Raw genomic sequence first — 27422 nt, 5'->3', positions numbered from 1 at the left:
GTCCCACTCTCTACCAATAAATCTTCCTGTAAGGATTCTTCAGGCTGTCCCTGGCCTTCATTTTCTTCCTTCTGTTGTTGTTGTCTTACTGGCTGATCTTGGAGTATTCAGAAGCTCTGGATTTTTTAGAGGAGGACTTGTGTTGTGCTACGTCGAGTGTGGTCATGGAGATGCATCTCCGAGGCCTGAAAGATGAGAGATTAATAACTTTGAAAATTCTGAACAGGGGGACGTGAGAATTGAGAATGGCCGTTCCTCCTTCCTTCCTAGGATAACGTCATTGAGGATTCAATGGTGGTGGAGCCCAAGTACCACCGACACTTTGTGGCGCGCAGGGGGCATGTGCTGCGGGAGATTGCAGAAGAGTACGGAGGGGTCACAGTGAGCTTTCCCCGCACTGGTGTTCAGAGTGATCGTGTGACCCTCAAAGGTGCAAAGGACTGCGTGGAGGCAGCCAAGAAACGCATTCTGGAGATCATTGGTGACCTGGTAAGTGCTGCCCGGCTGCCTGGAGGGGGTGTTTTTAAATCCTGAAAAGATGTTGTCATTTCCCCTGTTAATTTCGCAAGATGCACAGTCAGCATTTCAGTGTATTTGGCCTTGCAAGGAGCCATCCCCTGCCTCGGATTATGCCACGCCAATCCATACTTTGCTTTCTTTTGTCTTTCTCTTTCTTCCCTGGCCACTCCAGGAGGCCCAGGTGGTGCTAGAATGTGTGATTCTACAGCGCTTCCACCGTGTTGTCATGGGACCCAAAGGTTACAAAGTGCAGCAGATCACTCGGGATCATGATGTACAGATCAGGTTCCCAGAGCGAGATGACAATCCAGGTGTGCTGGGCAAGGGGGAGGTGGGACTCAGGCGATGAGCCACCCCAGGCTCAAAGAGCCAGACTTCTCACAGCTGTTGGGCCTGCTTTGAAGCATCTCTTGATTCTTTTGCCTCTGCTCCACAGGTTCAGAAGCACAGTCTCAGGAAAACGGTGATATGAGCCCCGAACTAGACTCTGCCCCCCGCAAATGTGACATCATCCTGATCTCGGGACGCAAGGAGAAGTGTGAGGGTGCACGGACAGCTCTACTGGTATGTATCCTATTGCTGTATGGAGAGAGGTGTAGGAGGAGGGCATGCTAGCAATTTGGCCAGACAGCTGTATATTGTTGCATCATGTTAGCCTTGCCCAGTTAGCCCTCTAGTCTTTTTAGCTGGATGCTCACATTAGAGGAAAGATAAAGTAGGCAGGGTGGAAGGAGAGGGTCAGTCACTTATTTTACCTCTGTGCCCAACAAATGCAGTACATCTGTTTAGATCAGTTTAACACTTGCTCTGCCATGAATAATCTTGGCAAGTTGCATCTCTTGCCTTCTTGATTCTTGTTTTTTAAAATGTTTCATAGTTCTTGGGAAGAAAGGGTGTGCTGTAGGGTGTGAAGGGACCTTGATTCCACTGAGAAGATAGCCAGCCTCTAAGCTTTGGAGAGCAGGGGCAGAATTTGGTGCTGCGTGGCCTAGCTCATTTCATGCTAACACTCATCCCTGATTTTGAGATCTTTGGGTAGGGATCTGAACCTAGGTGAACCATCTCTTCTCCCTCTGCTGCCTTTCTTGAGCTGATGGTCATCTCACTTTTTCTTGCTCTATGCACACCAAGATGGCTCTTTGTCCACTAAAAATGCCGCTATAAACACCAATGACACATGCTGCATCTTTCCTCCTACGCATCGTACTGTTCTGTTCTTTCAGGCTCTGGTTCCCGTCACTGTGGACGTGGATGTCCCCTTTGACTTGCATCGCTACATCATTGGGCAGAAGGGAGCTGGCATTCGCAAGATGATGGAGGAATACGAGGTATGGTGACATCCCCTCTTGCTGTGAGGAAGGCAGTGTGGGCACACTGCCAGGTCTGCGTGTGGCTTCATGGTTGCTTGTTGTGTGCCTTTAGAAATGGCAGGCATGTTTGCCCTGAGGTACTGTTACTGCTGTCCAGTAAATCATCAACTGGGTTGCCTGGGGGGTCAAATCTGAGGTGTGGGCAGTGTCTGCCCACGTTGGCCTTTGTGATTCTCCCATGGTTCTCTGTCCCTAGGATCCCTTCATGTTACTTCTGAGATCAAGTGCATTGCTGTGCTGTTCCTTTCCCCAACAGCTAGAAGAAGAACTGGGTGTAAAAAGCTAGAGTGCTTTGCCAAGTGGGTGGATTGGGTACTGCAGCTGCTAATCTCTGAAGCACTCTTCATAGCTTTAACCTGGTTGTCACTCCATGTCTCCCTCCCCCAGTGCATCCTAAAAACCAAGGATAAATAAGAACTTTCACCTGGTGCCAGAAAGATAGCTTATGCCAGATGAGCATTCCTGAAGAGAGCTATTTAAAGAGAGGTGCCACCATAGTGGAGGCCCTATTGCATCAGCTGCCTCTTTTCTGTGGCAGAGGTGAGGAGCCCCTGCAGGTGATCCCAAGCTGTGTAGAGCCCTAACTTTGAACTGGCAGTGTTCTGGACCTTTAAATTGGACAGCCCTAGTTTAAGCTCTCCCTCCTGTATCCCTAGGTGAACATCTCTGTGCCACAGCCAGAGCAACAGTCGGACATCATCAAGATCACAGGCCTGGTCCTCAATGTGGAGCGAGCCAGGGCAGGCCTCCTGGAGAGAGTGAAGGAGCTGCAGGCTGAGCAGGAAGACCGGGTACTGGAGCTGCGCTTGTAGCACTCCCACCGAGTTTCTCCAGCTAGTCTGGTTCTGCTGAAAAGACTGGCACAGAGCACCAAGGTAGGGGGCCTCGCTGACAACCAGTAACTGCCGGTGTCCTCTTGCTTTCCCAGGCCTTGCGGGGCTTCAAGCTGACAGTGAGTGTGGAGCCCAAATACCACCCAAAGATCATTGGCAAGAAGGGGGCAGTGATCTCCCAGATCCGTAAGGACCATGATGTCACCATCCAGTTCCCAGACAAAGGGGATGAGAATCAGGTGGGTGTCTCTCTGACTATCACTGACCTGGCAGTAGTGTGGTCTGTGGGACTATTTTGGAAAAAGACCTTGGTCATACTCTCATGCCTTTGGTTTGAGTGGCAGCTAAGGAGCTTGGAGACTTTGGCTTCAGAATTAGATTTATGGAGGACCTGTCCAGTTTCTGGTGCAAAAATGAAGCTTTTCGGGTAAAATCTGCATATACTGGTGCCCCTTAACAAGTTCTTAAAGCAGTTCTTGTTCAGTAAATGAGAACGGGCTAAACACTTTTTTGGAAGGGTTGTATGCACACTCACCACTAGGCACTGCCCTCTTAGTCAACCTTACAGATGTTGCCAAATCCCTCTGTGAGTAGTCAGACATACACAACCTTGCTGCATTGTAACACTCTGAATGCTGTTGCCTTGAGACCAGTCCTCAAGTTCTGGGTTGTATTGACTTTGGGGGTTCTTCGTTCAGATTGTATGCAGGTCAGAGGAGTGCCTTCTGGTGTTCTGCGTAAATAAGGGCAGCAGAAGGAAGCAAGAGCTTATCAGAATTGGGTTGCTCCAACTCCGTTGTTGAATTCTTAAGGCTTATCCATAGGAGGTGCAAGGTGGTTTAGGGCATTGAGCCACCTGCCCTGTCCCAGTGTCCATGTCTCCAATTGGTGTGAGGGGAACCTTTGCATGTCCGCAAGTACCCTGGTATGCATAGACATCTTGTTTCAATGTTCAAGTGGTGGTGGAGTCAGTTCGCACAGTCTTGCTTTTCCCTTCATGCATTGGAAACCCAGCACTCCTTAAGTCACAAGTATTTCTCTTCTTCTCTCCCCTACCCCCCCCCCCGGTCTTTCCTCCGTAGGATCTCATCACGATCACTGGCTATGAGAAGAACGCTGTGGCTGCTCGGGATGCCATCTTGAAAATCGTGGCTGACCTCGAGGAGATGGTCAGCGAAGACATCCGATTGGATCACCGAGTCCATGCCCGGATCATTGGTGGGAGGGGCAAGGCCATCCGTAAACTCATGGAAGAGTTCCGGGTAAGGGGCAGGTTCCAGCAAGCAAGTTGAAGGTACCCACAGGACAATCTTGCTTCCACTTCAGTTGAGGGGGATTCTGAATGAAAAAACTTGTGGATGTGATCAAATCCACCATGAGCAGCGTTTGAGCTGCTCAGCCCCACTCCGTTGTTGGCTGCCGTTGCACAGTACATGGTGACAAAGGGCACTGCTAGGAAAGACCCAAGAACAAGGCACATTAATGTTGCTTTGCTTTGCATCACTGTGTGTTTGCTCTTAACAGCTTTGATTTTTTTTTTCCTAAGAAAAGCAGCATAAAAATCAAATAATAGTACCTTTCTCCCTGCCCACACACAGGTGGATATTCGTTTCCCTCAACCGGGCTCCAGTGATCCAGACAGAGTCACCGTGACGGGGCTGCCTGAAAATGTAGATGATGCCATAGACCACTTGCTCAATCTGGAAGAGGAATATGTGAGAAGAAGGGATATTTGGGAGGCCACTGAAGGGGATTGACTCATTGATTCATTTACCTTTATTGGCATATGAGGGGGAATTACTCAGCCACCGAGGCTTAAGAGAATCTCAACCGGCAGCTTTTTGCCTTGTAGATGATGGATGTGGTGGAGACGGAGACCATGGCTGCGTACATGAAGCCACCCTCCCGCTTAGAAGAGGAGCCCCGGGGCCCAGCCAAGGGCTTTGTCGTGCGAGATGCCCCCTGGAATGCTTCAGGGAACAAGGTCTGGTTTCAAACTTTCTACCTGCGCCCCCTTCCCCCCCCCAAAAAGTGCATTGCTTGGACCAAATCTGTCTTGCTTGACCCAGTAGTCAAGGGGAGAGTAGTAGCTACAGGCATCTGGGTCCCGCTTCAAGCAAGCTTCATCTAAAGCCCTTGGTCATGCAGTCTTTTTTTCAGAGCCATAAGGCCTGTTGCCTCACTTTCTTTGGATGTGGAATCTGCTATGTTGCCTGTTTAGAGAGTTTGTGAAACACACAGCCTGTTTCAGAAAGCCTAACCAGCCCTTAACCTCTCCGCTCGGTCACTTGTGTGTATGCTCCCCAAGCAAGCTTAGGCTCTGTATTGCTTCAACTAATTCCTCTCCTCCTCTTACGGTTTCAGGCTCCAGATGTGAGCAGTGCTGAAGAGTTTCCCGTCTTTGGCTCCGGTGTCGTCCCCAAGCAAGCCTCTGTCTGGGGTCCCAAGAAGTTCTGAGGGCACGGCTCTTGCCTCTCTTGGATGTTGTGGTGGCCCCTGCACCACTGGCTCCCTGCCAATCCCCTCTTGCTGTTGGGCTGCAGCAGGTGGCTCCTCCTTCTCCTGCGCTCTCTGTCTCTCTCTGTGACTGTACAATCCATTAACTGATCAAAAGCCATAGCTCCCTCCCTCCCTTCCTCTTCCTGTCAAGCCAAATGGGCTGGGTTGTAAGCACACAAAGGTAAATGAGCCTCATGAATCTAGTCCCTCCCCATCTCTCTCCCCCCATGCCAAATTTCAGGGCATTAAGGTATACTGGCCAAACTCTGTTGGCATACGTACACCTTCCTCACAGGAGTAGGCGAGACCCTTTCCCCTCATCTTGGGGGTGGGATGCTCAGTGCATGTTCACCTCCTCAGAGCCTCTGGAGGAGCCGAGCATTTGGGGGACTCAAATACAGCTGAGGAGAAGCAGATCTTTAGCTACCCCCCCCCCCAAACTGGCCATGTCTCTTCCTCCAAGTCAGCTTAACTGGTCACCTGCTTTGGTCTGCTTCAAGTATTCATGCTTGGAAAATGTCTTTAGGAGATACCAGTGAATTTGGAGCTGCACTATAGGGGACAGGATTTAGGTTAAGGGAAGTACTGTGTGGATGGGGGGGTATCTAGGAGCCAAATTTCTGGCTCCTATGACGAGAAGAAACTCTTTAGAAGCAGGTAGCACTTAGAAACTTTGGTGATCGGCTGGCTTGTTCACTCTCCTTCCCTTTTCTCATCCATGGCACAGTGTAGGGTGTCTGTTTCTTTTCCCCCCATTTTCAACTACACTTTAATTTTCTTCCCTTCCTTGTGTCTTCCTCCAAGTTGCACTTGCTTTGAAACAGTAGGAAAAAATATGCAACATTGAACAAAGAGAAAGAAAGACAGCCACTCTCTATTTTTTGTTTCTAGTTCACATCAGATTCCAGATTTTAAAAAAAAAACAAACTGTGACTTCAGAATTTTGTGTGTGTGCGTATGTGTGGAATGGGGATGGAAGTGAGCACAGTAGCTCAGCCTATTCCCTGACCTGAACCCCCTGCTGCTTTTGCCATGTCTGTGTGACAAGGCAACAGCCACAAATTGTGGTGAAGCGACTTAACTAAGTTTTTTTGAAGGCAGGGATGTTGGGGAGAAATAACTTACAAAACAAAAAGCAAAGAACACTATTGGCCTTAAAGTAAAAAAGAAAGGAAAACAAAACTAAGTTTGACTGAGGAAATATGCAAACTCTGTAGGTCACATGGTGACTGGACTTTTCTAATTCCAAATAAAATGGAGTGATAAAATGGCTGGATGTTTGTGTGAAGTGTGTAAAGGGCCTTGAGAGACGGCAGGTGCCGGGCTAAAGGGATGATGGGTGGAGGATATTGAAAACCTGGACAACTACAGCAAAGGACTGTGTTGCTGCACCAAGCAGAAGTGGAGCATGGCAACAGCAAAGCACATTGTAAGCGGAGAACTGGGGAGGTTGGGGTTTGGACTGATGCTGGGAACCACAAGCAAAACCTCTAACCTGCTTAGCAATTCTGTTTGCATTGGAGTCCATAACATCTCAAATCTCCTGTGAACTTACCTGGATTTGGTCAGCCTTGCTAACATACAAGCTTACTAGCCCATGAGAATTTTTGTGCAGGCCTTCCTGCTAATGCAAGTCCCTTGGTTGGTTGGCAACCTTCATTCTCGAAAGACTATGGTATAAGCCTACAGCACCTGGTATTCCCAGGCGGTCTCCCATCCAAGTACTAACCAGGCCTGACCCTGCTTAGCTTCCGAGATCAGACAAGATCAGGCATGCGCAGGGTAACTTAAGTTAAAGTAAAACCAGCAATCAAGAATGCATAGATAAGCTGGGGGGGAGGGGGTAAGAATAGGCCCTCAGTTTGGCTGTACTTGTCGTAAGAGGGAACTAAACAGCCACTGGGTAGATGAGACTCGTTAGCCTGGGAAGGCAGCTCATCTGAGAGAAGGAAACTGTGATCCCAAACCTCCACTGCCTTGTGGCTACATCCAGTTATGGAAAAGGCTTCAGGAGTCAACCTTGAGGAAAAATCCAGAGCCAGAGTCCCTGAGGCAGTTCATGGCTGAACACAGTCACGTGCTGACAACTCCTGCGATGCCGCTGGAACCAACCATATTGGCCTCTGCCTTTCCATTGGACCATTTCAGCGACGTGGAGAGGGGGGATTTGCTGCATGGAAAACAATCTATCCTCCATATCTGCTTTATCCAGGCTTCGCGCACTGGAGAGGACACTCTGTTCCAGAACCACTATTCAGAGCGCGATACCATAGTCTTCCGAGACAGAAGGATGCCAACAAGATAAGCTAATCCTTCATTCAACCTGGAAGACTAGAGTGGTGAATTCTTGCAAGCCAGAATTTGGACAAGAGTCTTGACACCCTTTTCAGCAACCTTGTGTAGTGTCTGTCTTTGCCATACTGGTTGCACTATAGGCCTAATTTTCCTTCAGTGGCAGAAATTCAGAAGAATACTGCATTGTTCTTCTATTGTGAAGAACTCAGAAGAACTCTGCATTGCAGAGGCCTTGCAAAACTGTTAATTGTTTAGCTAAGTGGACTTCTACCTCTCTCCCTGTTCCCAACACTGCTTAGCATGGACCTCTCAGCATACTGTGAGGTGTGTATGGGAACCATCTTGGGCTGTAGCAGGAGGACAAAAGATAGGTCAACAGGCACCTTACACAAGAGCTATAGTGTTTTAACTTCCTCCCCAGATACAATGTCCCCCCTCAGTCTCTTGGAAATACAATCCAGCCCTGCTTAATCTCAAAGCCAGCCCCTTAGTTCTTTGCCTAATCTCTAGGGAACTGTTATGTAGAAGAATAGAACCAATGTAGGCATTCCATGGTACAGGTCACAATTAGGGGGCCAGCAAGAACAGATTTCTAAGCAGTTGCGATCATTTCCCCCCTCTGCTAATTGCTATGAAATGTGAGCTCCCCACGGTTATGCAGATCTGGGTCTTGCAGTGCTGTGGAACCTCTACTGACTTCTGAAGGTCAACTGTAAGTGAAATGAGAGTATTGGCTTTTTCAGATAACTGCCAGTGAAATTATTTTGAAAACATGACCCTCATACAGTTCAGTGGGTGCAGGTGTCCTACCACAAATGGCAGCTGGATGATGTGGGACAAGGTAGGGCTTTGGAGGTTTCTCTCAGGCTTCTAGCTTTCTGATGTGGACACAAAGCTGCTTTAACCATACATTGAGTGAATCTTTGCTACAATGGGGGGGGGGGGGAGAGAGAGAGAGAGAAAATGGGGGAGAGTGGTAAGTTGTATCTTTTGTCAGCCATATTCTGCATCAATGCTGTTGTGCTGTGTTGTCAACTTGCAACATGGATGCAACTGGAGTTAGAACTATTCTTTACAGAGATTCTGCTACTGTAGGAGTCTATGGTAACTCTTGTTGCACATCTCAGTTGTAAATGAATGCCCCAAGCACAGATCAGGTGTCAAATGGTTTCTGTGGTGTGCACACATGCATGCAGCAACTTCTGTTGCTCAGTTGAAATCCCTCCCCATGGGTCCTGCTTCCAGTTTTTCAGTAGGATAGCTGTGTTAATTGGTGGCTGTAAAAACAAAGTGACTAGGCTTACCTTAAGGTGCTTGCTAGCCTCTTTCCGTTCCCCCTTACTTTGAGAGTGCCTGCAACTGCAATCAGATGTGATTGCTGTGTTGGGGCCAGTCTGTTTAAAAAGAGCCCAACTCTAAGCAAGAGTGCATTATTTGTGAAATGCTGGTGTGAAGAGAGGAAGCACTATAGTAATGAAAAGGGATCCAATTTATAGACATGCCCTGGGACACCACGAGCGTCTTTTGATGCTGTAAACCTGAACATTTATGGTAGCTTAGGTTGTACCTTGCTTACATGCTATGCAGTTTTAGTTAACCCACTGGTGGGTCACCTGAGGATGATGGAAGGATCAAATAACTAATTGCCTCCAGCCCTGAAGCTATTCAAAAATCAGATATTGTAGCAGCTACTTACCCTGCAAATGGCTCAGTTCCTGCAGTTTGCAAGCATGTGTAACTATAGGGAGATAAATATGTGAGGATCTCTTTTCTATTACTTACAAATATTTCTTTCTAGATACCCTTTTTCAAAAGTCTAGTACACCTAGGTGGATCCTGCTGGCAGAAAATTTGGGAACCACTGAGTTAGCCTATTGCCTTTAATAAACCAGCCTCTGTCTACTTCCTACACACAGGCCTGGATGAGGAGGAGAGATGCACCAACATGAATGGCCTTTAAAGGTACAGTTAATTGACGGACAACACCATCCTACGTGCTATGGACTTAGACAGGAGTAACAGGTTTCTCAACAGGCGCACACGTAGTATATACTTTTCATTGACTGCAACACATAAAGCCCCACCTATAGACTGTTAGTGTATTACATATTCCCAGATATAATTGGCTTACCTCAAAGTACTCCAGTGCTCTTTGCTCCTGCCCAGCCCACCAGTGTGTGCATTTGATCCCTGTTGCATATATGCAACGTTGGGCAGAAATGACTTAAGAGGCTCCCCCCTCCCATTCCCACAGTGCAATCATAGGAATGCCTGTTGAAAAGTGACAGCTCTGTTCAGTTCTGTGGCATGCTTAGAGCCCAATCCTATGCATGTCTATTTGGAAGTAAGTCCCATCAGAGTCAATGGAGCTTATTCTCAGGAAAGTGGGGCTAGGATTGCAGTCTCAGACTGCAGCCCAACCCTGGAAGGAGGGACAGTGGGTGTTAGACAGCAGCTGGGCTGGTCAAGAGGCGATGGCTGCGCCCTCCCTCTGCCTGATCCATTCATTGGCCCTGGGGGTGACTGGCAAGACTCCTCCCCCCAGGTCCCGGAGGATGCGCTTAGGAGCGGCAAGAGCTACGCGTAAAGGGGGTGCGGCAGGTAGCTCGGGCTCCATTGGCGCAGCTGGGCAGTGATGCAGTAGGAAGTGGCTGGCCATTGGCGGAGGCCGCCGGCTGGGGAGATGCAGGTGTCCTGGTCCAAGCCAGAACCAGGGAGAGACACGCGGGGCTGGAGAGGTCTGTGCGCCTTTGCGAAGCTGCGGGTTCTCTCCGCGATTCGGCACCCCCGGCAGCCTCCCCTTCGGATGTGGCCCTCTGCAGTCCGGCATCTGCACCTTCGCCTTGGCAGTGAGAGATCAGAGGGGGGACCCCTTTCTTCCACCCTCCCTTAGCTCCTCTCTTGTCTCCAGCTGTCCCCCTGACCCAGGGCTCAGAGCCCCTTGGCCCCTGATCAGCTGTGTGTTTCCTGCCTGCTGCCCTGCCTGACTCCTTCTCCCAAAGAGACCCCAAGCTGCTGCCACCTGATTTGTTTCCATTCTGGCTTCTCTTGCTTGGATCTCACAGCAGCAGCCCCCTGACCATGGCTCCCAAACCCCTATAGTCCAGATCCCCTTGCCTGGAATCTTTTCTGCCTTCCCCCTCCCCCATCCTGCATGAAGGCATATCTCACATCCACACCCTTCATTTCATGTTCTCCCCTTCTGTCCTAAGCACTTCCCTGTTCTCTTTCTTATGTCTTTCTTCCCTAAATGTGCCCCACAGCACATCCACTCTATCTCAGCTATCCCCCCCCATTCTTCAGGTCTCTCTTGCAATCCATATTTTAATGCCATCAATGGTGCCATTTGGGTCTTCTGGGAACGTATAACAAGAACCTGAGTTTATGCCTTTCCTGGTCTCAACACATCTTTTGTTTCTCTCCTTCAACCTCTCTCCCCCCATCCCACAAACACACACTCTGCCCTGATAACACCTGTCCTCTTTTCCTGAGCAACCTCATAATCTTTCTCGACATTCCATAGCCTGGTCCCACCTTCCTCCCGAAGTCTGTCTACAATGGACTTCCTCCTTAGCGGGCTGGCAGCCTGTGGGGCTTGCTTGTTCACCAACCCACTAGAGGTGGTGAAGACTCGAATGCAGCTTCAAGGAGAGCTTCGTGCGCCTGGCACCTACACCCGCCACTACCGTAATGTCTTCCATGCTTTCTACACCATTGGGCGGGTGGACGGTCTGGCAGCGCTCCAGCGGGGTCTCTTGCCTGCCTTGCTGTACCAGTTTGGCATGAATGGCATCCGCTTGGGCACCTATGGCATGGTCGAGTCGGCTGGTTACATTCGTATGTCAGACGGACGCATCAGTCCGCTGCGCAGTACTGTGGCAGGAGCGTTGGCTGGAGTGATGGCTGCGATCACAAGCAGCCCCATCTACATGGTAGGTATTGAGAACAGAACACAGGAACTGAGAGGAGGAGGAGGAGGGAGGGAGGGATTGGGACTGTGCGAGATAAGGGATTAGTGCTGAAACTGTCCTGGAGTTTTGCAATTAAAGTTTAGTCCTGTAATTGAATCCCATTTGCACAGTCTGTACGTCTTAGCTTTACATGTAATATGAAGTAAGAACCCATACTTAGTGATGGCATGAAGCATTAACTCATATTCAGTGGTGAGCCCAGAACAGCATAGTTAGGTCTGTTTTCCTTTCATTCAGACCCATATTTTTCCAATAGGCCTCTTTGTTTTCCGCCAAAATCAAACAATATTGGGGCAGGAGGGTCCAATGTTCTTGTTGATGGGTATCTTCCATTAATTCTCCTTACTGAAGTGTGGTGGTGGTGGTGGTGTGTGTGTGGGTGTGTAAAATCCCAAGAACTTTCCCACTACATAATGTCAATCATACAGTATATACGAAATACGTAATTGACAATGCAGTGTTCTTTAATGACACCTTAAATCTGCTTAATCAGGCAGCTGGCTCACTCAGTCTGAAGGTGATGAGCAAAGAGGGTGAGAAAGGGGCCAAGCTGCTTCTCGGGAGAGATGGTTCACACCCTCCAGCCACAAGCACCTCCTTCCCCACCCCTTCCTATTATCCCAAATTAAACAAACTGCTTTCTTCTCTCTCTTGCAAGTTGACACCAGCTTCTGCATGAACATTCTTGTTTCCTGCTTTCACAATCCACACACTTGGTTGCATCATGATAATTATGGAAGTGGTTTCCACTTTCTATGGACAACTGTCCAAAGGAATAAATCTGTGTTATCTGTTCTTGCCAGGCATGCACAAAATACTTTCCCTTCCCCCTCTCTGTACTCAACCATGAACCTGGTCTTAAAAATCATGCCCGGTCCTAGCAAAGTCATAACTCATTGCATAGTGCTTCCCCACCGTGTGTGCAGTAAAAAGATGGCTGTGATCCATTCATTTATGTGCCCTTTCTCCAAGACTGACTAAGAGGAGGTCTTTGCTGTGTGTCGACACTTCTGTTGCCACTTGCTTCTAATGTCCTGCACCTGGACGTTTAGAGTACTGAGTGCAAGGTATCAACCTGGTTAAAGCTGCAACCTGAGAATGTGTCCTTGCTCCAGAGCTCTGAAACAGATGCCATTTCTACATGAAAGATGGCCGCCGTTGGTGGAGGAGTACAGCCCTGGTACTAATAGATTCCCCTTGACTGTTCCTCAAGAACTGAACATATCTCTAACCTTTCCTTAAGGTGAAAACACACATCCAGGCTCAGTCAGCTGCAGAGATTGCTGTCGGACATCAGTACCAGCACCAGGTATGTAGAGTGCACTCTATCTTATGGTTTCCAGGGCCAATCCAGGCACGCAAACTTCTTTGGCTGAACAACATTGCTGCCACTGGTGATTTTATGCAAATATGATGGCATTGCAAACCAGTTCAGTGTTTGGGGGCCCAAGTACCAGGTGTAATCTGAGCTATATGTTCCCTTAATGCCCCTATCATTGTTAAATGCTATTAAATGCAAACCTCACTAGAGGAATGGTTAAAAATATATATTAAACAGGATGCTTGTACATTAGTTGTGCACCTACAAACAAATGTAGGAAGGTTTGTAGCAAGGAAGAGAACCATTAAAGCTGCCCCATTAAACTGTTGGCATCCCTATCTCAGATGTTCATCTTCCATATGGTCTCAGAGACTGTGCAGACGTTTTGTCAGGAGGTTTTGAACTGTATACAAAATACTTATACATGTGTTTGCATTTGTGTAATCTTATTTTTTTTAGATCTGAATGATGTAGAGGTATTTTTCTTAATGTGTATATATACATGGAGGTTGCCCGTGACTGTGTACCTTGGCTCAACGATCTCCGACAATCTTTCTCTCTATACCGAGCTAAACAAACACATTGGTAAAGCAGCTACTACGTTTTCCAGACTCACAAAGAGTATTTTCCAACCAGAAGCTGACAGAACATACCAAGATCCAGGTCTACAGAATACACCTGGATCTTGAATACACTTCTGTACTGCAGTGAGTCATGGACTCTTTGCACACAACAGGAGAGGAAGCTGAACGCTTTCCACATGCGATGCATCCTCGGTATCACCTGGCAGGACAAAGTTCCAAACAACATAGTCCTGGAACGAGCTGGAATCCCTAGCACGTACACACTACTGAAACAGAGATGCCTGCATTGGTTTGGTCATGTCGTGAGAATGGGCGATGGTCAGATCCCAAAGGATCTCCTTTATGGAGAACTCGTGCAGGGAAAGCTTAAATATGAATTGTGAAACATTGTGGTGGGTCAGAGGAAATTGGAGCTGCCATCCACAAATACCCATTGCTGGGAAAATCCAGTACACAGTGTTAATAATGAAACTGACAGTGTTTGTGAGAGTGTGGGCAAGTCAGTCTGATGTTGCCTGTTTTTAAATTGCAATGGGGGAAGTTGGTTGGGACTACTAAATATCTGGTAGAATCTGCAAATGTAGAAATTCTGTCCATGTCGGGAACTCCTATAACAGTCCATTGCAAGGCTTCTCTCTCTCTCTCTCTCTCTCTCTCTCTCTCTCTCTCTCTCTCTCTCTCTCTCTCTCTTTTAAATTCTCAAATGTGAACTTTCTATAGACTGACTTAATTTTTTTCTGTTTTCTTCATTATCATCGTGGAGTGCCCAGCCTACAACTGCTTGCTGGTACCAAGGGGACGTTCTTCTAACAAAGGAGCTTATTGGTAGCAAATATTACCATAGGAACACCAGTTTCCAGGCATCTGGGCTTCCCTGTGGGGTCACCACAAGGGAGAGCTGGCAAGTCCATTATGAAGTATCTGGAAAATCCATAGAGGATGACTGGATGAGAGACAGAACAAACCCAGCATCCTGTCCTCTCTTTTTCTCCCAGATCTGCAAAGCAAATCTGTTCTGTTTAGATGTGCTCTGATTGCAGGCTAGGGTGGTATATAACAGTTAGGGCACAATCCTAACCAGGTCTACTCAGAAGTAAGGACAAAAGTCCTATTTTGTTCAATGGGGCTTACTCTCAGATAAGTGTGGTTAGGATTGCAGCCTTAAAAGCTGAAGGCAGAGTACAAGGTTTCAGTCCCCTTCTCATCCCTGCCCCCCCATTCATTTGTTGCTAGAAATGGGAGCTTCATATCCAGTTTCTGTATGGCCAGAATGAAACAGGAGATGACTCAAGACTCTAGGCATTGCAGCCATTCTACTTGTAAAGTGATTACCTATAAGATCTGAAGAGATTATTACAGGATTAACATTCTCAATATTTTTTTTAATTTGCTAGAATGGGGTGAATTATTTTTGGATTTCAGTTAATGCATAGGCCAGGTTTGGTCCACAGGCTGCCATTTCTTATCACTGATCTAAAGAGTTCCTCTCTGTCAACAGCAGTTCTTTGCTACTCTATAGCACAGATTCTTGAATTTCGTCACCAGAAGCTGCCCCAAATTGAGCCACTGAAGGTCAAGCTCTGCATCATGTTTAGATGTGTCAGTAGTTGTGATGATTTCCTTTTCGCCAAGAGCCACTGCCAGCGGGGCAGGTGCAGTCCACAGCTGGTTGCAGCATGGAGGAAGGGAAACTTTAATGATATACCTCACTACAGTGTTAATTTAGATCAACTCACCTCCACTGCTGGTCTTCACTAGAGAAAAATCTCATGATACCAATTTGGCATCATGTAGTTTAGTCCTAAACACACTTCTCTGGAAATCAGTTTATAAATCAATCTGGCTAAGATTGGCCTACCTCTCCCCATGTTGAGAACACAAAGATGATTATGTAAAGCAAGCAGCTAACGTGGCTGAAGGAACAGAGAGTTGCATCTGGATCCAAAACCTTGCTTCAATTTCCTCCTTTGTTAGGAACTTGTTGCATTGGCCATGAGTTGTTCTATGCATGTAGTGAAGATCACAAAGCCCTTTGGAAATTAAGCATTGGGTACATAGTTCAGCTGAACTTTTAATTAGTGCACAGTCGTAACTCACTTTCCAGCACTGACATAAGGGCAATGAAGCTCCAGGATAAGGGAACAAACATTCTGTTATTTTAAGGAGGCTTCTGTGAGTGCCACCCAACTGCAGGATGCAGCACATGTCCCATTGGGACAGCTATACCAGTGCTGGAAAGTGGGTTAGGAATTGCTGTATGAATTTTAGTTGGTTGATCAATTAAGCATATAATCCACTATTAAAGGAGAAGAAACAATGATCCTAAAGGAGAAAATACTTTAGTTTGGGTGATGCACACATCAGCCACCAGAGACATCGTCTTAGAAAAGGTATTGCTCCTTCTGCCTTGCACAGGAACGAAAGCTATGCTGAGTGTTGATATTAAACATTGCTTGAAAAACCTAATGTTTGATGCCAGGTCAACGGGTACCACCCTTATGGCTTTGCAAAACACTTTAAAACTCTTTCAGATGTTGAAATGATTGACTAGGCACTACCGCTAATGACTAAGGTCTCAGCAAGATGTTGTGTTTTTTTGACTGTCTTTCTGTGTGCCTAGGGGATGCTCCATGCACTTGTGATGATCCACAAAGAACATGGTCTGCTGGGACTGTGGCGTGGCGCCATCTCGGCTGTCCCTCGGGTGATGGTGGGCTCAGCTGCACAACTGAGCACCTTCTCTTCTTCCAAGGAGTTCTTCGGTCACCTTGGGGTAAAGTGGATGTATACAGGTGGATTTCTTGGGGTGTGTGTGTTTGCCCATCATTTCATCATCCTAGACTGGTGTAGGGGGAAAGAACCTGGCAGTCCATCTTTATCCTAATAGATGTGGTTGCCATTGGTTGTGGGGGGGGGGGTGTCCAAAAAGATATGGCTAAGGAGAGGTTGGTTTATTTTTGGCTAGTATGCCCCTAAATCATCTATTTTAAACCTTTTCCATCTCACGATACACTGATAAGGCACTAAAATTGTCAAGGCACACCATCCATCAGTTTTTGGACATTTGACAAGGCCCACCACACTGACAGCAGGGGCTCGCATCTCCCAGGGGCCCTACTAACAAATGGTCCTCCCTCAAACATCCACAGCACACCAGTGTGCCACAGCACAGTGGTTGAAAATGGCTGCCCTAAATCATTGTAATGTTCTCTCCTTCTTTCCACCTTCCAACACTTGGATCTCAACAGTTCTGGTCATGCCATCTTTAGGGGGTATGTGTGCATGACATTGGCCTCAGATAACCTTTCCCAATATATTGCTGCATGCTCATACTGATTTGCTATGCCACAAGGGAGAGAAACCAAATTCTGGGCTTAATTTGAATTGGGAGCGTTGACTAGGAGCCAGATTGGCTATGGCCAGGATTGCATGTGTGTACTATTCACATGTAATGAGAAGTCAAATTCCTGCCTGAAGGGCTCATAATCTCAAATATAATAACTTCTTTCCCAAGGCAGCTCAAATTTTACACCACCCTCCTGTGTGCATTATGCAGGTTAAAGGGATATGCATGTATTTATTTTGCATAAATGGTTCCACTTGCTGTAGCCATAGTCATTGGTGTCTCTAGGGGTGTGTGGGCCACACCGAGTGATGTTGACACAGGGGGTTGACACCACTACTCGCCAAAATTTTTAACATTTCAGCATTTTCTAATAATACCATCATGTTACATATCAATCAATGCATAATTTCATGCAGAATGCAATGAAACAAATCATGTTGAAATATCTCTACTCTATCAAAAGGTATAGCCAAAAAACCAGAGGGGGCAGTGCGAAAGGACATCACCATGCCTACTATCTGGGGCTTGGCCCCATCCACTGTATGGGAGGAGGTCCATCATACCCTCCCACATTGGGTAATGCAAACCCTAGTGATGCCACTGGCCATAGTAAAGCACTATGTAGGACGCGGAAGTGTCTTTCCCCTTGTGCACTGAAAATTCTTATCTGTTCCTCCCAATTTGTTGAATTTCAGAACTAGAAACTTGTTTTTTTTCCTCCCTTTAATAAAAGTTGTGATTCTTTGAATGCTAACTTCTGTGCCAAGTTTAAATTTCTGAGCTTGTGGGCTGTGCAAACCCAGAATGGTTATGGCATCCCAGTGTAAAATCTGCACTGCTGATCATCCCACCATTTCCCCTTACGGTTAGATCTTCCCAAAGGACAGTTGGCTGGTTGCCCTTTGTGCTGGAATGACAAGCAGCTTCACAGTGGCTATTTCCATGACACCTTTTGATGTGGCTAGCACTCGCCTCTACAACCAACCTGTGGGACCCAAGGGCCAGGTGAGAACAGGTGGGGAAAAATCAGAGCTGCAGGTACGGGAGGGAGATGTGGAAACCTTCTTCCCAACCGGACCACAGTCTTATGATGGTTCTATCCTCAATACTAGGAATAAGCTGATTCTGAGTTCCATTCTGTAGTTGTTCCAGGCTTTAAATATACCTTTATCTTCACCCTGGTTAACCTCCAGTAGGAAGTCTGTGTTTCAGAATGTCCATGGCGGAATTGATTTTGCACTGAGCTGTTTTCAGATTTTAATAGAAATTGGTCTCTGAATAGGACAGAAAGATGCTACAATCTGGAAAATCCCTGATGAGAAAGGAGAAAGCATTTGTCTCCTGCTTAAAGACCCTTAAGGCAAGAAAGTCAGCCAGTTCTCCTTTCTCTCTGCCTGTGTGGTACTACCAGTTGCAGTGCTGGCTAGAAGACAGAGAGAGAAGAGAGGTGGCCGACTTTTCTCTTTCTGTCAGCTTGCAAAATCCATGTGTTGTATATCCTGAAAAAATGATGGAATCCCAAATGTTATGTTTGGGAATTGACATATCCCCCCTTGCCCATCATTTCCAGTTTAAGCTTACCTGAGAAGGTGCCACCCTTCTGGGCTGGTATTTCAGTATGTTGTACACACCGGGAAAAAGGTGAACCCCGGACATAAAAGGGCACTTTTGTTGATCACTGAAAACAACTAGGACAAGAGCCAGTGTGTGATTTTTAAAAGGGTTGTTAAGAACATTCACTCCAAGGAAAATGTACTGGGTAGGAATGAAGTGATCAGATTATGAGAGGACAAGCAGGTCGAAACAGGGGAATTCTCCACCTCTGAATTTATAAGCAAATCTGTTTGGGTTTTTTCACATTAGGAGGTTGGATTTAGTGTGTTTGTAGCATTATTTTTTAATTGATTCTCATGTGGCTCTAAGACATTGTCACAGGTTTTAAAACATGAGATTTTGTAGTTGTCTCAAATATTGGGGGGTAAGGTCTAGATTAGGGGTGTCAAACATAAGACCTGTTCGCTTGGATATAGCCCTTGGAAGTTCTATCTGGCCCACATGATAATTGGGCTCTCCCAGCAGCACAGCTTCTGCTGTTGCTTTGCAGAGCACCTCCCAGTTCTGCTGAACTGCAGACTGATGTCTTGGCTGCAGTGGCACTACTGAAAGGACGGCCCATGTGATAATTGGGCTCTCCCATATCTTGAGAATATGATCAAGATTTGCATATTTTCTTATCTGTCATTTGCAGCTGATGAGTTCCTACTTGAGAAGGAAGTGCATATTTCCAGCCATAATCTACTTAATGATGTCACTTCTTGTTAAATTATGTTACTTTCTATCCTCAGCAGGCACAGTGGATGCTATTTGGCCCTGCATGAAATGAGCTTGACCCCCCTGGTCTAGACTTTCAAATTCTGGAAGATGTCAATCAAATGCAAAGATTTTGTGCCAGCTTTAGTATGATTAGAGAGTGGACCGGGACATCTAGTGTCAAGTAGGGATGCTTGCTGAAGCCACCTGTGCTGGATTCTGCAGTTCCATTTTCCTAGAAGAGAATCTAAACTTGCAGTATATTTTGTTTTTCTGGGACATGATTTTGTTTAAATTATAGGTTTGGTTTCTCTTTTGCTCCCCTTTTTGCAGGGCCTGATGTATAAAGGTCTCTTTGATTGCCTTGCCAAAATTGTCCGCACAGAGGGAATCCTGGGGATTTACAAGGGTCTAGGGGCCTCTTACTTCCGCATTGGGCCTCACACTATCCTCAGCCTGCTCTTCTGGGATCAGCTGCGTGAGGTGTACAACCAGTGGATGCAGAAGCGGTGATGCTGACCACTGTGGCAGGAAGTGCAGAATGCCAAATTATCCTGGAGAGAGGCAGAGGCCTTTGTTGGCAAGAGTGGATCTCCTGTTTCTCCTCAGCCTTCAGCCCATGGCTTCAGAGCAATCCCTGCAGGTCCTTTGAGGTGTAGGAAAGGTGATTCCCTTTCTTGCACAGTATCCCACTATGACAGCTGTTGATGTCTCCCATTTCCTGGACCTTTTCTCAGTCCCATTGAACATTTGGGAGAAGCTGCTTTGCAAAAAAACTAAAATGCCACCCTTTCCCCAAATAGCAAAGCTGCTAAGATGACCAGAGGCAACTGTGTCGCTCCAGCAGCTGGAGCGTTGGAAATGTTACAGTCTTGCTCCCTTCTGTGATTTGGGACCCAGCAAGCTAAATGCAGCACATCAGTCCTTTATTATGGTCTGCCAAGGTGTTTTGACAACTACCCATTTGTGCAATCCTAAGCCACCTGCTGAGCCAAATTGAAAATCTTCTGGTTTCCATGAGCCAGAGCCAAACCCCCCAGAAGTAAAATGTGTTAACTAGTTCATGAGAAAAGGATTGGTACTCATACAGTGGGGTCGACCCAAGGTCTTCTGGAACCCGAGGCAGGGTGCTGAATGATGTCCCCACTTATCTGGTGGTGTGCGGCATTAAATGCCACTTCCCCTTTGTCTGACAGCATGCTAGCAGGCATGAAGAATCACTGCTGCTGCTCCTCTTAAACTTGGATTTAAAAGGAACAGAGCTGTGGGCTAGAGTGTCTCCTCTCCCCCACTTCCCTCTAAATCCAGAGACTGGAGGAAGTGTGCGGACTGATGGCTACAGCAGCTAATCCCTAGTCAGTCACCCTCAAACAGGCTGGCCCTGCATGTCATTGGCTTTGTTATATTTATGTTTTATTTTCTAATTTTTTGCTCTTATATGTATGTTTTGTTTGTAAAAACGTTTGAAAGAAAACAAAGTCTGAAATTATTATTTATTTTTTTCTTGGATAATTAGCTGTGTTCTCAGCCTTCCTCCCAGAGTTAGGATTGGGTTGCAGTTTCACTATGGAAACTTTGGAAAAGTTTTCACTTTTCAGTGGCCACAGGCCAAAAGTGACAGCTGCTCTCAGGAAGCTGTGAAGAAATCCAGGACTTTATTGTAGCTAAGATTGGGCGGCTATATAGTCCACAAAGAGAGAACACAAAGCATGTGCTCTTTTTAAGTCAGGTTGTTTATGTCTTGGTGAAAAGATAAAGTGTGCGGTCAACATTTCACAAAAAAACTCAGGTTGCAACACAGGCCACTTCTATTAATTTTCACTTCACCCAAAGGCAGGGGAAGACTTGACACCACTTTTTGGAGGAGGGGTGTTGTGAAACATCTGTCTGCAAGAAACATCCATTGGGGTGCTAGGTCCATGCCCCCCTTTTGCTCTGAAGGAAACACAGAGGGAGCACAACAGTAGCGGTGAGAGCGACACATTTTTGTTGGGATCACCTTCTGAGGGTCTTAGCAATGACGCTGTGCTTGCAATGTAAGTGGGAGGAGGCAACGGTGCTGACCTAACCGAAGATGCCAGGATCAAGAAGCCGCAGGCTGTGTGTGAAGGTGTGGAAATGCTCCACTGTCCAGGGAGGCTGGGAAGGATGTGGGATCTCTGTTTCTCGGACTGCGCTACTACTCAGAGGGCTGAGATAGGAGAGAACAGAAGAGAAGAGGGAGTGTCACTGACGGAAACTCCTAATTTTTCATTCCTGTTTTGCAATCATTGTCTGTACCCCCAACTTCCACCTCTGCCATTTTCCTTACTGCTGAACCAACCACAGCATATCCCCCAGATTCCTATTAAAGGAACAGGGCCTAGTCTTTTGGGACATGAAGTATTTCTCCAGGATGTCATCTCTCCCACTTCTAGAAAGCATACTCACTGAATACAGGTGGGGTTGTTGAAGGTGAGAAGTAAGTCTGTTCCATACTGGGGCAGGCGAAGTAGGACCAAGTGCACAGTCACCTTGTTTTTGGCCTGTAATAAAAAAGATGGATGGGAACTCATCAAAGGCTCTGGGAACCTCCTGCCATTGTCTACCAATGGTGAGAACCTGGACCCATTGAAATCAGGAGGAATATAAACTTTTTTTTAAAGCTAGACAAAAAAGTGGATGGGGGGGATACCAATCTAGAAGATGAAAGTGCCTGAAAGATGCCACAAAGCAAAGGCTGGTTGTTATGTTCCTGATACCTTTCAAACCATATGGCCAGATTTAAGAACATAAGAACAGCCCCACTGGATCAGGCCACAGGCCCATCTAGTCCAGCTTCCTGTATCTCACAGCGGCCCACCAAATGCCCCAGGGAGCACACCTGATAACAAGAGACCTCATCCTGGTGCCCTCCCTTGCATCTGGCATTCTGACATAGCCCATTTCTAAAATTAGGGGGTTGCACATACACATCATGGCTTGTACCCCATAATGGATTTTTCCTCCAGAAACTTGTCCAATCCCCTTTTAAAGGTGCCCAAGCCAGACACCATCACCACATCCTGTGGCAAGGAGTTCCACAGACCGAGCACACGCTGAGTAAAGAAATATTTTCTTTTAAGACTGTTGTGTGAGGTGGGACTTTGTGGTTTAAGCGGGTCTGACAAACCAGGATCAAACATCAGGCTAGATGTCACGTGCCTGTGACCACTGGTGAGAAACTGTAGGGCAGAAGTTGGGAACCTATGGCCTGCAGGCCAGACCTACTACGTACAATCATCCGGCCCACGTCAGGCTTGCCTCTTGCCGAATTTGTCATGTGCCATGTCCCTGTGTCGCACATGGCAAATTTGGTGAGAGGCAAAGTCTCCCAAGCCGAGCTCAGTGCTTCTGGGAACTTGGCAACCCAGATGTTTGGCCCTTTTGCTGAAAAGGTTGCCGAATCCTGCTGCAAGGAATGTGATCACGTGTGCTGTGTCTCGGAATTATCTGTTGCTCTACCACCGGGTCGATGGGACTCGTCAGCCTGGGAAGGCAGCTCATCTGAGAGAAGGAAAACTGTGATCCCAAACCTCCGCTGCCTTGTGGCTACATCCAGTTATGGAAAAGCCTTCAGGATTCAACCTTGAGGCAAAATCCAGAGCCGGAGTCCCTGAGGCAGTTCATGGCTGAACACAGTCACGTTCTGGCAACTCCTGCGACGCCGCTGGAACCAACTGTATTGGCTTCTGCCTTTCCATTGGACCATTCCAGCGATGTGGAGAGGGAGGATTTGCTGCATGGGTAACAGTCTATCCTCCATATCTACTTTACCCAGGCTTCGTGCACTGGAGAGGACACTCTGTTCCAGAACCACTATTCAGAGCGCGATACCATAGTCTTCCGAGACTGAAGGATGCCAACACGAATGCTCTTGAAACCCCCAAAGGCAGCATGAGGTTTGTCACCCGGTATGCCCCGATCCACTAATTTGAGGACACAGAGAAGGTCTAGCAGAAAACAGCTTGTTTTTTGCTGGTACTAACGCAAGGCAGCAAGGAGGCCAGTTGCCTCAGATCACGCGCAAGTGCCAGTAGGACACAGTCAGCCTTTTATACTCATTTCAAACATGTGCAAGCATATGAGCAAGGGTCCAGTAAAATTCAATTCTCCTCTGTTCAGTTCCCCCATCCTTCAGCCTTCACTCCACCTTTTGCCACACTGAGCTCGAACTGCATTTGCAAGATACAACAGACTCGCTCTGTCTGGAGTGACCTGTTCTGGGGCTGTACTGACAGAAAGAGGATACTCAGGCAGGATTACACTGCTCTATCCCTCCCTGCAATGATAGTTCTATCCACCCGAATTTTGATCTCCGGGATGGGGGTTTCAAACTGACAGTTCGGCAGCACCTCTACCCACCTTCTCATTGAACTTGGCTACCAGCTGGCAGGTGGTGAGGCACCAGGCACTGCTGCAACCTTCCAGTGCCAGGAGATGGGGTGCGAGTGATTCTTGGCTCAAGACTTCGGCTTCGGCAGAAGCTCCAGCCGCATCCTCGAAGTGGTACCTGAGAGATGGATTGAACAGGAGTTTAAAGGCAGAAATAAAATGGATTGCGGACAAGCAAGGTGTCATTTATTTGACTAATTCTTGGCTTGTGGATGGGATTCTTTGCACCAAACAGCAGGAGAAAAACACAAATGTGGGTACAGACATGCAGGAGCCCAAAAAATACTTGCCTGTATAGCATAGTTCAGGAAAAATGGAGATGCTGGGGATTGAACCCAGGACCTCATACATGCAAAGCATGTGCTCTCCCACTGAGCTACATCCCCATCCTTAAAGGATTCCCTCTGGGACATGACACAATCCCTTAAGGATCTGAAATGCCCTAGCATAGCTTTCAACATTGTACTGCCCTACTGTGTTTTAGGATATTTTCATACAAAGTACTTAAGCCACTGGTATTTTTTGTGTGGGGTGGAGCTTGCACTCTGTCTTGCAAAAGACGAAGAGGAACATATCCATTTGTATGCAAATTTCCCTTGTAAAATAAACACTTTTCAAAATGACTGGAGATGCTGGGGATTGAACCCAGGACCTCATACACACACAGCACCCACTTTTCCTCTGAGCTACATCCCCTTCCCTAACTTTTCTATCACTGTACTTCTTGAGCACTTTCAAAGTGATCTGACTGTGCTACAACTTCATTTACAGTTCCCTGCTTTGTTATTTTTAAGACTATATGTAAACAGGCATATAACCTCCAAAGAGAGACATCTTACTTACGAAGGGTCATCATCACAGTTAGACTCAGGGCTCTGCAATCAACCTTTCCAATGCCGATATTCCACCCTCAGCTGTGAAGTGTGAGGAAAAGGGCCTCTGAGCATGTACTGAATGAATTTCTCTTACACTGCTGACAGAACTGTTTCAAATTAAAGGACTAGACTTTCCTAAGCAAGCTCCAGCTCTAGACCTATTGCTTTAGCAACAAAAGTTTGCAACACGCACCTGGCAGCATTTTCATCTGGCACGCCTGCTTGGTATTCCAAGAGCTCTATGATGATGCTCTGATCTGTGCTGGGGTGAACAAAGACTTCCTGGTTGTCTGGGACTTGGCGCAGTTCACTGCAAAGGAAAGAGTTGGGGGATCAGGCAGGCCAATCCCCATGGGGGAGGGGAAAGCAAGGATACAATGAAGAACCATCCTAAGGCAATTCTAAACAGCAAAAACAGGTTCAAATACTAGTGAGCAACTGGGCAGAAATGGTTCCCACACATTTTTCCTTATATCTCAAAAGTAAAACAGCAAGACTCTTCTTTTTTTTAAAGGGAAACCAATGAAGGAAAGGCACCAGAAGGAACCTTGTGGCTTGCTCCCAATACTTGAAAATGAAGTATACTGCCCCTGCACACAGAGGTTCTATTCTTCACACTGAAGCACCTATTATCCATGAATGTGTCTAATCTTTGCAAATCTGATTACTACCTTGCCTTGTGGCACTGGTAGCATAATCCTGGGTGCCTACTCAGAAGTGAGTCCCATTGAGTTCAATGGGAGTTACTCTTATGAAAGTGTTTACAGGATTGCAGCCGTAAGGCCCGTTCCTATCCAACTTTCCAGAGCTGATGCAGCTGCGTCAACAGGGTGTCCACTGCATCCTGCAAGGGGGGGGAAGCAGTCATAGAGACCTCCTCAAGGTAAGGGATTGTTAGATAAAAAGTGGCTTCGGGGACAACAGTGACGGGTCAGAAGTTTCCAAAATAATGCAAGGTGTGGAGAAAATTAAGAGAGAATTTCTCTTCCTCTCCCAAAATCCTAGGAGTGGGGGTGTTGGGGGGGGGGGATTGAGCTGGCATACCTGACATCTAAACATCCAGGGGGAAGGAAGGCAGAAAATGCCCCACCAAAGAGCAGCTGTGGCTGCTGTTGTTGCTGATTCACTTCGGCATCCATCATCCTCCCATGCAGGGAAAGCGGGGAAACTGGAATGGGAGGGAAAAGGAGGTCAGTTTAGAAAAGCATCTGGAGTAGAACATACAAGGAAGGGCACTCAAGTGAGAAAGAGAAAGGAGAATCTCCAATACATTACCAAAAGCAAGGTTTAGTTTATTCAGATAACAATGCCATCAATAAAGCCTGTTTGGGTGCTGTTAACCTGGAAGCAACATGTCAAAACGGCAGTGAGGAAAAACACTCTGCACAAGATCAGAGACACTCTCTTTTTTTACGCATACCAGGTTGAAGTGCTACCACTGAGAATGGATTCTGGGTTCAAATCTCTCCTCACGTGAGTGGGGATGGGCGGACACCTGTTTCCAGCACACTGAAAGCCATCCCATTGAGTTGATGGATCCCCATTGATACAGATGGACTCCCCTCTTTCCCATTGTCTCATACAAGGCCAAAGCAAATGTATATATGGAACCGAGTGGATTTCTTCATTCTGCGAAGGAGAATTTGCACAAGGACTGAAGATTTGATAGGGAGCTGTGAAGGCAGAGAGGGAGGGATGGGGATTGGTAAGAAAAGTTTTGGGATCCTGCTAGCTAGGCTGATATCAAAGACACACATACACACGCAATACAATAATCACTTTCACAAGTCACGGTGATGGTCACTGGCTCAGATGGACAATTCATGGGATCGGTCAGCAACTACAAGTAGCCACAGTGGCTTAACTGCGAGATTCAGAGACAGTGTACTGCTGATCACCAGTTGGTGGGAGTGGCTGACTGACCACTGTTGGAAGGACTTCTGGCTCCTTCCACCCTCGCCCCATGCTGGGGGATCCCCCTGGGAGGGCTCAAGAAATTCCCTCTCTTCTATGACATAGCTGTACTTCTCCCCCTTTTCTCCACCCCAGGGGATGCTTGGGCTAGTTAGATGATCCTTCGTTCTGATGCAGCAGGACTCTTCGTTGCAACAGCAGGTAAACGGAGCATCCATGTTTAGTAGCAGTGTACCTGTTGTGGGGGTACCAGGTCAAAAACATCAGGCGAAGGCTGTTGCTTCCATGTCTTGCGCATAAACACCCTGAAAATGGGTTAAGAGGCTTCATGGGCTTTTGATCTGACCCAGATGGCCAGGATATCATGTGCTGAAGGAGGAAACCCCCTGGGGTGGAGAAAGCGGGGAGAAGCACAGCTATGTCATACAAGAGAGGGAATTTCTTGAGCCCTCCCAGGGGGATCCCCCAGCATGGGGTGACGCTGGAAGGAGCCAGAAGTCCTTCTACCAGCCCCCCACCCTGCTTGCTGCTGTTGGCTACTTTCTCATCAACACCACCCCACACTCTTATCACAGTTGCAAGCCTCACCTGTAAATCCCACAGCTGCTGCCGCCGCCCCTTTAAATCGTCCCCCTGGCGTGCAACCCTCTGCTTGAGCTAGAAAGTGTTGCGAAGAAGCTAGCCAATCAGGAAGCGGGGACTGAGCTTCACTGTGCCTTCACGCCAGAAATTCCATTGTGACGTCATGGGACTGGCAGGAACTTAGACCAATTGCAGTGAAAAGTCGGCATTCGAACGGCAGACTGTAGCAAAACTCCTCCATGTCCCGCCTATGTAAGTGACGATTGTAAAAAAACCGTGAATGATGCAGGAGATGGCGAATGAATGAACGAACTTTGTTGGTGTGCCTGCTTGGGAAAGAATTCTGTGTAGTGTGGGAAGCTTGCACATTTCATTCCACATTCTAGCAGCTACTAGCATTTGAGGTTTCATATGAAAAATTATTTACTTTTCCAAGAAGTACTACACTTTAAATACTTTGTACCACACATCAGTGTGATTTTGGGCGCAATCCTAACCCCTTATGTCAGTGCTTTCCAGACTGGCATATTGGTGCCAATTGGACATGTGCTGCATCCTGCAGTTGGGGGGCACTCACAGAGGCCTCCTCA

The 27422-nt window shown here is 47.1% G+C and overlaps 3 protein-coding genes and 1 non-coding gene across 7 annotated transcripts in view; 2 read left to right on the top strand and 2 right to left on the bottom strand.

Moving 5' to 3' along the window:
* The window catches only part of LOC136651039 (vigilin-like), a 43520-nt gene extending 37029 nt beyond the window's left edge, over window positions 1–6491 (top strand). The window contains exons 19-28 of the mRNA XM_066627098.1: window positions 271–489; window positions 692–830; window positions 956–1083; window positions 1743–1847; window positions 2546–2680; window positions 2818–2961; window positions 3805–3984; window positions 4321–4437; window positions 4575–4706; window positions 5087–6491. Coding sequence (XP_066483195.1) covers window positions 271–489; window positions 692–830; window positions 956–1083; window positions 1743–1847; window positions 2546–2680; window positions 2818–2961; window positions 3805–3984; window positions 4321–4437; window positions 4575–4706; window positions 5087–5179 — 1392 coding nt within the window. The 3' untranslated portion in view covers window positions 5180–6491. The remainder of the gene's footprint in view (window positions 1–270; window positions 490–691; window positions 831–955; window positions 1084–1742; window positions 1848–2545; window positions 2681–2817; window positions 2962–3804; window positions 3985–4320; window positions 4438–4574; window positions 4707–5086) is intronic.
* A 3762-nt stretch (window positions 6492–10253) lies between these two features.
* SLC25A35 (solute carrier family 25 member 35) lies at window positions 10254–20423 on the top strand. 2 transcript variants are annotated; one of them, XM_066627099.1, is made up of 5 exons: window positions 10254–11448; window positions 12731–12796; window positions 16013–16165; window positions 17609–17743; window positions 19382–20423. In XM_066627099.1, exons 1-5 carry the CDS (start codon window positions 11074–11076, stop codon window positions 19559–19561), a joined length of 909 nt encoding a protein of 302 aa, XP_066483196.1. In that variant the 5' UTR covers window positions 10254–11073; the 3' UTR covers window positions 19562–20423. The 2 variants fall into 2 exon arrangements, with proteins under 2 accessions (XP_066483196.1, XP_066483197.1); XM_066627100.1 differs by lacking the exon at window positions 12731–12796.
* Window positions 20424–20763: 340 nt separating this feature from the next.
* On the bottom strand, window positions 20764–26959 carry RANGRF (RAN guanine nucleotide release factor). 3 transcript variants are annotated; one of them, XM_066628840.1, is made up of 7 exons: window positions 26839–26959; window positions 25757–26009; window positions 25381–25504; window positions 24530–24646; window positions 23432–23579; window positions 21479–21573; window positions 20764–21239 (listed from the first exon to the last, which is right to left on the bottom strand). In XM_066628840.1, exons 3-7 carry the CDS (start codon window positions 25476–25478, stop codon window positions 21113–21115), a joined length of 585 nt encoding a protein of 194 aa, XP_066484937.1. In that variant the 5' UTR covers window positions 25479–25504; window positions 25757–26009; window positions 26839–26959; the 3' UTR covers window positions 20764–21112. The 3 variants fall into 3 exon arrangements, with proteins under 3 accessions (XP_066484937.1, XP_066484938.1, XP_066484939.1); XM_066628841.1 differs by having other exon boundaries at window positions 25757–25965; XM_066628842.1 differs by lacking the exon at window positions 25757–26009.
* On the bottom strand, window positions 23776–23847 carry TRNAA-UGC (transfer RNA alanine (anticodon UGC)). The gene has a single exon. It is a non-coding gene; the product is annotated as a tRNA-Ala (tRNA).
* Window positions 26960–27422: the final 463 nt, after the last annotated feature.

Source organism: Tiliqua scincoides, chromosome 5 (genome assembly GCF_035046505.1).
Source record: "Tiliqua scincoides isolate rTilSci1 chromosome 5, rTilSci1.hap2, whole genome shotgun sequence".
In the NCBI taxonomy this organism is placed as follows: Eukaryota; Metazoa; Chordata; class Lepidosauria; order Squamata; family Scincidae; genus Tiliqua; species Tiliqua scincoides.
This window is presented reverse-complemented; position numbering and strand designations above follow the sequence as displayed.